General features: G+C 41.6%; 1 protein-coding gene and 1 pseudogene across 1 annotated transcript; both read right to left on the minus strand.

Annotated features, from left to right (window-relative positions):
* Window positions 1–895: 895 nt before the first annotated feature.
* Window positions 896–1836, minus strand: LOC111976999 (gamma-crystallin M3-like). Its single transcript, XM_024006234.1, has 3 exons — window positions 1802–1836; window positions 1324–1566; window positions 896–1244 (listed from the first exon to the last, which is right to left on the minus strand). The coding sequence occupies exons 1-3, from the start codon at window positions 1811–1813 to the stop codon at window positions 966–968; spliced, it is 534 nt and encodes a 177-aa protein (XP_023862002.1). The 5' UTR covers window positions 1814–1836; the 3' UTR covers window positions 896–965.
* Window positions 1837–7595: 5759 nt separating this feature from the next.
* Window positions 7596–8546, minus strand: LOC111976983 (gamma-crystallin M3-like; annotated as a pseudogene).
* Window positions 8547–10400: the final 1854 nt, after the last annotated feature.

Consider the following 10400-nt stretch of genomic DNA (forward strand, 5'->3'; position numbering starts at 1 on the left):
AGGTATATCTCACAGGTCATCCCCAAAGCCAACACCACATTTGGCCGCCTTTCCTTCCAGTTCTCTGCTGCCAATGACTGGAACGAATCGCAAAAATTGTTGAAGTTGGAGACTCATATCTCCCTCACTAACTTTAAACATCAGCTATCTGAGCAGCTTACCGATCGCTGCAGCTGTACACAGCCCATCTGTAAATTGCCCATCCAATCTACCTACCTCATCCCCATATTGTTTTTATTTACTTTTTTGCTCTATTACACGCCAGTATTTCTACTTGCACATCATCATTTGCACGTCTATCACTCCAGTGTTAATTTGCTAAATTGTAATTACTTCGCTACTATGGCCTATTTATTGCCTTACCTCCTCACACCATTTGCACACACTGTATATACTGTAGACATTTAAAAAAAATGTTTTATTGTGTTATTGACTGTACGTTTGTTTATTCCATGTGTAACTCTGTGCTGTTGTTTGTGTTGCACTGCTTTGCTTTATCTTGGCCAGATCGCAGTTTTAAATGAGAACTTATTCTCAACTGGCCTACCTGGTTAAATAAAGGTGAAATAAATAAATAAAATAAAATTAGGCAAAAGCTATGCATTGATAGTTATATTACCACGTCCAACACTTTCCCCTTATCTTTTTTTTATCTAATCATGGGACTCTAGTTCTACTAAATTGGGCTCCAGTAGTAGAGTGATACTATGGTGTACCCTGCCTAATTTGGTGATTTTATTCAAAAGTAAAAAGAGTATAGGATCATTGGAGTTTCAACCACTCATGGAAAATTACACTTAAATATTTGAATCATGACAGAGCGGGACTGGACTGGTGAAAATGTGTTTTGTTGGGTAACATTAGATTTTTGCAGAACAAGACAAAAAACTTGATATTAAATAAGAAAAACAAATTTTTATTTAAAAATCAACCGTTTCATTGAACAAGTGGTCGGTCCTGTGAATTTAACAGGAGTCGGTGATCCTTCTGATGGAACTGAACTTCATTCCATTGTGTCCCTGCATCTCCCTGAGATTTCTGTGCTCTCCAGGCCTCATGTACATCTGCCTGCCTCTATAGTGGGGCTGCTCGTACATCAGCCAGTGGCCGTCCATCACGTTGCAGGACTGGCAGTCAGACATGCGGAAATGATCCATGATGGAGTCACAGTCATCCATCATCTCGTGCATCTGACCTCCGAAGTTCTCCTTCTCGTAGATCCTCATCTTGTAGTTTCCTCTGTGCTGTTAACATACATTTTGAACATGGGATAAGTTGATTAAAAACAAACTGTTGTGAGAGATGTGTTGTAGTGGTTCATACCATGGGGACGTTACGGCAGGATCGGAGGCAGTCATTGAAACCCATCATACGCTGGTAGTCAGGGTACTCGCCCCTCCTCATGAAGTACTGGTTTCCCATGAAGTTGGGGCGATCGTAGACCATGAAGCAACCACTCTCAACCCTGCAGGAGTGGCACCTGCTCAGGTGGGAGGACATGTCAGGGCAGTCCTGGCTGGTCTCATAGGAACGACCCTGGAAGTTCTTGTCCTCGTAGAAGATGATCTGCAACAAACACTCTTGCAATTAGCCAGAACAATACGTGACCAGAATGTGTTCAGAACTTTCTAGAACTTTATCTTTTTTGTTGGTTACAATACAATGGCACACTGTACTGCATTATTGCACTTTGTATAGTGTTATTACTGTAAATACTGTACATATTGCTAATAAACTTACTGTATATACAGCATTAATCCGATAATTTGACCTCTAAACTGAAAATAACTGGTGAACTCACCTTTCCGTGCATGTTTACGGTTCTTTTGAGCAATGCTATAGCTATGCTAGTGTGCAGCTTGTTTTATACCTGATGTGACATCCAAAGAATCTCCGGTTCCATTGTATTAAACACATGAGTCAGCTGCATGCATTGCTCCAACTCTTTGTCTCCACAGACGGGAAAGGGTTATTATGTACAGTCAAACGGGGGGCAAAATTAGAATTTTCTGCCTTAAAAGCAATGTTGAAGGTCATTTAGATTAAAGTGTCCCTGGAAGTATTACTGAACAAAAATATAAACCCAACATTTAAAGTTTTGGTCCCATGTTTCATGAGCTAAAATAAAATATCCCAGAAATGTTCCATATGCACAAAAAACGTATTTCTCTCCAATTTTGCGCACAAATCTATTTACATCCCTGTTAGTAAGCATTTCTCCTTTGCCAAGACAATCCATCCACCTGACAGGTGTTGCATATCAAGACACTGATTAAACAGCATGAGCATTACACAGGTGCATCTTGTGCTGGGGACAATAAAAGGCCACTCTAAAATGTGCAGTGTTGTCACTCAACACAATGCCACAGATGTCTCATGTTTTGAGGAGCATGCAATTGCGATGCTGACTGCAGGAATGTCCAACAGAGCTGTTGCCAGAGATGTAATGTTAATTTCTCTACAAAAAGCCACCTCCAACGTAGTTTTAGAGAATTTGGTGGGGTTGGCTGAGGAGTATTTCTGTCTGTAATAAAGCCCTTTTGGTGGGAATTGGTTGGTTGAACATGGTTCCCAAGTGGGTGAGCCTATGCCCTCCCAGGCCCACCCATGGCTGCGTCCCTGGCCAATGCACTGTTTATACAGTATATACAGTACCAGTCAAAAGTACCAGCCAAAAGTTTGGACACACATACTTATTATTATACATTGTAGAATAATAGGGAAGACATCAAAACTATACAATAACACATGGAGTCATGAAGTAACCAAAAAAGAGTTAAACAAATCAAAATATATTTTAAATTTGTGATTCCTCTAGGTAGCCACCCTTTGCCTTGATGACAGCTTTGCACACTCTTGGTATTCTCTCAACCAGCTTCATGAGGTAGTCACCTGGAATGCATTTCAATTAACAGGTGTGCCTGTTAATTGAAAAACCATCAAGCTGGCATGAAACTGGATCTCATGAGGACCGCCACAGGAAGGGAAGACCCAGAGTTACCTCTGCTGCAGAGGATACGTTCAATATAGTTACCAGCCACAGAATTTGCAGCCCAAATAAATGCTTCACAGAGTTCAAGTAACAGACACATCTCAACATCAACTGTTCAGAGGAGACTGCGTGAATCAGGCCTTCATGGTCGAATTGCTGCAAAGAAACCATTACTAAAGGACACCAATAATAAGAAGAGACTTGCTTGGGCCAAGAAACTCGAGCAATGGACATTAGACCAGTGGAAATCTGTCCTTTGATCTGATGAGTCCAAATTTGATATTTTTGGTTCCTACCGCCGTGTCTTTGTGAGACGCAGAGTAGGTGAATGGATGATCTCCGCATGTGAGGTTCCCACTGTGAAGCATGGAGGAGGAGGTGTGATGGTGTGGGTGTGCTTTGGTGGTGACACTGTCAGTGATCTATTTCGAATTCAAGGCACACTTATCCAGCATGGCTACCACATCCCATCTGGTTGATTGTCCCATCTGCGCTTAGTGGGACTATCATTTGTTTTTCAACAGGACAATGACCCAAAACACACCTCCAGGCTGTGTAAGGATTAATTGACCAAGGAGAGTGACGGAGTGCTGCATCAGATGACCTGGCCTCCACAATCACCCGACCTTAACCCAATTGAGATGGTTTGGGATGAGTAGGAACGCATAGTGAAGGAAAAGCAGTCAACAAGTGCTCAGCATATGTGGGAACTCCTTCAAGACTGTTGGAAAAGCATTCCTCACGAAGCTGGTTGAGCGAATGCCAAGAATGTGCAAAGCTGTCATCAAGGAAAAGGGTGGCTACTTTGAAGAATATGAAATATATATTTTTGGTTACTACATGATTCCATATGTGTTATTTCATAGTTTTGATGTCTTCGCTATTATTCTACAATGTAGAAAATAGTAAAAATAAAGAAAAACCTTTGAATGAGTAGGTGTGCCCAAACTTTTGACTGGTACTGTATATACAGTGCATTCAAGTATTCAAACCCCTTGACTTTTCCACATTTTGTTACATTTAGAGACTTGTCCGGAAGCCACTCCTGCGTTGTCTTGGCTGTGTGCTTAGGGTCGTTGTCCTGTTGGAAGGTGGAAATTCGCCCCAGTCTGAGGTCCTGAGCGCTCTGGAGCAGGTTTTCATCAAGGATCTCTCTGTACTTTGCTCTGTTCATCTTTCACTCGATCCTGACTAGTCTCCCAGTCCCTGCCGTGAAAAACATCCCCACAGCTTGATGCTGTCAGCACCATGCATCACTGTAGGGATGGTATTGGCCAGGTGATGAGCGGTGTCTGGTTTCCTCCAGACGTGACGCCTGACATTCAGGCCAACGAGTTCAATCTTGGTTTCATCAGACCGGAGAATCTTGTTTCTCATGGTCTGAGAGTCCTTTATGTGCCTTTTGGCAAACTCCAAGCGGGCTGTCATGTGCCTTTTACTGAGGAGTGGCTTCTGTCTGGCCACTCTACCATAAAGGCCTGATTGGTGGAGTGCTGCAGAGATGGTTGTCCTTCTGGAAGGTTCTCCCATCTCCACAGAGGAACTCTGGAGCTCTATCACACTGACGATCGGGTTCTTGTTCATCTCCCAGACCAAGGCCCTTCTCCCCCGATTGCTCAGTCTAGGAATAATCTTGGTGGTTCCAAACTTCTTCCATTTAAGAAAAAATGTATTTAGTGAATTTTAGAATAATGCTGTAACGTAACAAAATTTGGAAATTGCGGACACAAATAGAAGCTCTAACAAGGATTATATTGAAAACACACTTTTTTTATTGAAAATGTTACAGGAGGGGATGTTTTCCATTAACAATTATTATCCTACAACTTGCAACATGAGCCTCAATATAAATCACATCAGTATTGCTAATATTACATATTTTCATAATAATAATAATACAAATAATAATAATAACGAATCTAGCGCCACACTCTTACCAACTGAGCCACACAATGCCAATAATATGGCTGTGGAGGGTATTTTAAGTCTCTTAATTAAAATAAAAAAATTCAACAGAAAAAATATATAATTTATTTTGTCTTGATTTGACTATTTTTCTCTGCTGGTTATTTGGAAAAAAGCTGTATGTGCAATTACCATTTACACTATCTTACTCTGTTTATTGACAATTACCATGGCACCTTTATAATTGAAGTTGTATAATGATGTAAAGAAAAGATTAAGTAAACTGTAGCAATATGTTTTAGTGTTTATTAGAGACTGGCTCATGTTGGAGACAAAGGTTGATTGGATGTTTGTGCAGAAGCGCAATGTGTATGATTAGCTAAGTTTGTTCGCTCTACAAGTTGACTAATGCATTAGTGTTAATGTTACGAGAGAGCTTCTTGGTATGTCCTGTGTTGGTTGTCGAGAGAGAGAGAGAGAGAGAGAGAAAGAGAGATTGGTTAGTGCACCAGTTGGTGGTAGTTAGGTAAATTGTGGGTAGGTAGGAGAGGGGGCTCATTAACTTTTACTTTCTTTGCTTTGGTTCCGTCCAGACCCTTTTTCCCAAATTACCGTGTGAAGGAAGAAATAAATTCCCTGTTAATGGTATTATATTCTGCCTCTGTCATCCTTACCCGCACCTGCAGTCACATACCTCTTTCACTCCACGTGGGAGTTGAGTGTAGCAGGGTGTTGCGTTCCCTCCAAGAGGAGTGTGTAACAGTTAACATCAAAATCCATCTTTATCGTCTATTTGAAAAGCTTTATGACAGTCAATAAGTAATACCCACAACAACATTTAGTTGGCTTTATGGTATAGGGTACAAGTTCCGACTTCAACTGTAAGTTTATATACACTTAGGTTGGAGACATTAAAACTTGTTTTTCAACCACTCCACAAATTTCTTGTTTACAAACTATAGTTTTGGCAAGTCGGTTAGGACATCTACTTTGTGCATGACACAAGTAATTTTTCCAACAGTGGGTTTACAGAGAAATTATTTCACTTATATTTCACTGTATCACAATTCCAGTGGGTCAGAAGTTTACATACAGTAAGTTGACTGTGCCTTTAAACAGCTTGGAAAATTCCAGAATATGATGTCATGGCTTTAGAAGCTTCTGATAGGCTAATTGACATCATTTGAGTCAATTGGAGGTGTACCTGTGGATGTATTTCAAGGCCTACCTTTAAACTCAGTGCCTCTTTGCATGACATCATTGGAAAAGAAATCAGTCAAGACCTCAGGAAAAATATTGTTTGGTTCATTTGGTTCATCCTTGGGAGCAATTTCCAAACGCCTGAAAGTACCACATTAATCTGTACACACAATAGTACTCAAGTATAAACACCATGGGACCACGCAGCCATGATACCGCTCAGGAAGTTCTGTCTCCTAGAGATGAACGTACTTTGGTGCGAAAAGTGCAAATCAATCCCAGAACAACTGCAAAGGTCCTTGTGAAGATGCTGGAGGAAACAGGTACAAAAGTATCTATATCCAGAGTAAAACGAGTCCTATATCGACATAACCTAAAAGGCCGCTCAGCAAGGAAGAAGCCACTGCTCCAAAACCGCCATAAAAAAGCCAGACAACGGTTTGCAACTGCACATGGGGACAAAGATCGTACTTTTTGAAGAAATGTCCTCTGGTCTGATGAAACAAAAATTTAACTGTTTGCCCATAATGACCATCGTTATGTTTAGAGGAAAAAGGGGGATGCTTGCAAGCCGAAGAACACCATCCCAACCGTAAAGCATGGGGTGGCAGCATCATGTTGTGGGGGTGCGTTGCTGCAGGAGGGTCTGGTGCACTTCACAAAATAGATGGCATCATGAGGAATTAAAATTATGTGGATATATTGAAGCAACATCTCAAGACATCAGTCAGGAAGTTAAAGCTTGGTCACAAATGGGTCTTCAAAATGGACAATGACCCCAAGCATACTTCCAAAGTTGTGGCAAAATGGCTTAACGACAACAAAGTCAAGGTATTGGAGTGGCCATCACAAAGCCCTGACCTCAATCCTATAGAACATTTGTGGGCAGAACTGAAAAGGCGTGTGTGATGCAAGGAGGCCTACAAACCTGACTCAGTTACACCAGCTCTGTCAGAAGGAATGGGTCAAAGATCACCCAACTTATTGTGGGAAGCTTGTGGAAGACTACCCGAAACGTTTGACTGAAGTTAAACAATTTAAAGGCAATGCTACCAAATACAAAGAGTGTATGTAAACTTCTGACCCACTGGGAATGTGATGAAAAAAAAAAGCTGAAATAAATCATTCTCTCCGCTATTATTCTGACATTTCACATTCTTAAAATAAAGTGGTGATCCTAACTGATCTAAGACAGGGAATTTTTACTAGGATTAAATGTCAGGAATTGTGAAAAACTGAGTTTAAATGTATTTGGCTAAGGTGTATGTAAACTTCCGACTTCAACTGTAATTGTTATTCAAATCTTTCTAGTAACAATGCCAGGAAAACAACTATTTGAAACAGATGTGTCTGAATGATGATGATGAATGTCCCTTTAACATCAGTGGGTATGCCATATCTAGTGACCTGCGTCAATTATATAATATAATAAATTATATATCTACAGATGTAATTACAAAACACCAAAATATTGAAATTATGCAGCACACTCAATTGCTACGGATTACCAATCACTGTTTATTTGGTCAATACAACATTTCTAGCACATATCAGTGATACGCCTCATGCTCATGAACCTCATGCCACCGCTCATGCCTCCCATTCCCATGCCCATATCTCTGAAGTTCCTGTACTCTCCCAGCCTCATGTACATCTGCCTGCCTCTGAATGGGGCTGCTCATACATCAGCCAGTGGCCGTCCATCACGTTGCAGGACTGGCAGTCAGACATACGGTAACGCTCCTGTATGGAGTCACAGTCGTCCATCATCTCGTGCATCTGACCTCCGAAGTTCTCCCTCTCGTAGATCCTCATCCTGAAGTTTCCACGGTGCTGTTATTTGGGAAATACAAATATTTGAAATAATTGCTGACTACACCATACTGTTGATAAGCTCACAGGGCCAATATGATTTGTGTGATTATGGACTTCACACAGCTACTTCTAGTGGGATTGTTACAGCAGCCTGAATATCATATGGCTTACCATGGGGATCATGCGGCAGGACCTGATACCATCGGTAATTCCCATCATACTCTGGTAGTCTGAGTACTCTCCCTTCCTCATGAAGAACTGGTTTCCCATGTAGTTGGGGCGCTCGTACCCCATGAAGCAGCCACTCTGAACTCTGCAGGATTGGCAGCTGCTCATGTAGGAAGACATGTCAGGGCAGTCGGAGCTGCACTCATAAGAGCGGCCCTGGAAGTTCCTGTCCTCATAGAAGGTAGCCTGAAAATAAAAGGTATTTATTTATTATTTCTCAATGTATAATTCAATAAATACAACAAATATAAGAGGCTTTTAGTTGTGAATGTAAAGATGTAAGGATAATATAGAGATTAATGTATTTGAAATCATTTTCTAATAATGCTTACTCTTCCCATGTTCATGCCGGTGGTGGTCATTGTTGTTCACTGAGTTGCTGTGCTGTTGCTAAACTGATGTCCTGTCTGTGTTAACCCTTACTTTTATACCTGACCAAACCCAAAGAATCTGTGGGCCCCATTGTGTAAACCCCTGACTCAGCAACACAGCAGAGAGGCCTATAGAGTGCTGAAGTACCATAGTCATGTTTCCACGTGACTGGGTCCCTAGAAGACTTAAAAAGCCTTTTTTTCATTGTGGAACAGGTCCCACAAAACCTTTAATAGAAACAATAGATTGTGGCAGTGACACCCATTGCATACATACAGTGTATTCGGAAAGTTTTTAGACCCCTTGACTTTTTCCACATTTTGTTACGTTACAGCCTTATTCTAAAATGGTTTGAATAGTTTTTACTCATCAGTCTACACAATACCCCATAATGACAAAGCAAAAACTGTTTTTTGTATGCAAATGTATATACAGTGGGGAGAACAAGTATTTGATACACTGCCGATTTTGCAGGTTTTCCTACTTACAAAGCATGTAGAGGTCTGTAATTTTTTATCATAGGTACACTTCAACTGTGAGAGACGGAATCTAAAAAAATATTTTAAAAAAATCCAGAAAATCACATTGTATGATTTTTAAGTAATTAATTTGTATTTGATCATATTGTTCTTATTTTCTTTAATTGATCACCTACCAACAGAGATGCTTGTCTTCTGGCAGTACTACCAGTAGAGCTGGTATGTGTCTCTATGGGCCTTACTAAATGGACTGTTTGAAAATGTGAATATTTTTTAAATTTTTTAAATAAATGTGAATCACATTTTTAGTTGGCGTACCCCCGACAACATTGTACCCCAGTTTGGGAATACCTGCTCCAGATGGTGGAGCTGTAGAACCTTTTGAGGATCTGAGGACCCATGCCAAATCTTTTCAGTCCCCTGACGGGGAATAGGCTTTGTTGTGCCCACTTCATGACTGTCTTAGTGTTTTTGGACCATGATAGTTTGTTGGTGATGTGGACACCAAGGAACTTGAAGCTCTTAACCTGCTCCACTACAGCCCCGTCAATGAGAATGGGGGCATGCTCGGTCCTCCTTTTCCTGTAGTCCACAATCATCTCTTTGTCTTGATCACATTGAGGGAGATGTTGTTGTCCTGGCACCACATGGCCAGGTCTCTGACCGCCTACCTATAGGTTGTCTCATCGTTGTCGGTGATCAGGCCTACCACTGTTGTGTCATCGGCAAACTTGATGATGGCGTTGGAGTCGTGCCTGGCTATGCGGTCATGAGTGAACAGAGGGTTCAGTAGGGGACTGAGTACGCACCCCTGAGGGGCCCCCGTGTTGAGGATCAGCGTGGCGGATGTGTTGTTACCTACCCTTACCACCCCGTCAGGAAGTACAGGATCCAGATGCAGAGGGAGGTGTTTAGTCCCAGGGTCCTTAGCTTAGTGATGAGCTTTGTGGGCACTATGGTGTTGAACGCTGAGCTGTAGTCAATGAACAGAATTCTCACATAGGTGTTCCTTTTGTCCAGGTGGGAAAGGGCTGTGTTGAGTGCAATAGAGATTGCATCATCAGTGGATCTGTTGGGGCGGTTTACAAATTGGAGTGGGTTTAGGGTTTAGGGTTTCTGGGATAATTGTGTTGATGTGAGCCATGACCAGCCTTTCAAAGGACTTCATGGCTACAGACGTGAGTGCTACGGGTAGGTAGTCATTTAGGCTGGTTACCTTAGTGTTCTTGGGCACAGGGACTATTGGGGTCTGCTTGAAACATGTTGCTATTACAGATTCAGACAGAGGTTGAATATGTCAGTGAAGACACTTGCCAGTTGGTCAGCGCATGCTCGGAGTACACCTGGTAATCTGTCTGGCCCTGTGGCCCTGTGAATGTTGACCTTTTTAACGGTCTTACTCACATTGG

Source organism: Salvelinus sp. IW2-2015, linkage group LG2, assembly GCF_002910315.2.
Source record: "Salvelinus sp. IW2-2015 linkage group LG2, ASM291031v2, whole genome shotgun sequence".
Lineage (NCBI taxonomy): Eukaryota > Metazoa > Chordata > Actinopteri > Salmoniformes > Salmonidae > Salvelinus > Salvelinus sp. IW2-2015.

Bases quoted from the DNA above. Each gene is read 5' to 3' on its own strand.
- LOC111976999 (XM_024006234.1), bottom strand. The intron at 1,245-1,323 runs GTATGAACCACT...GTATGTTAACAG, and splicing joins CCTGCCGTAACGTCCCCATG to CACAGAGGAAACTACAAGAT.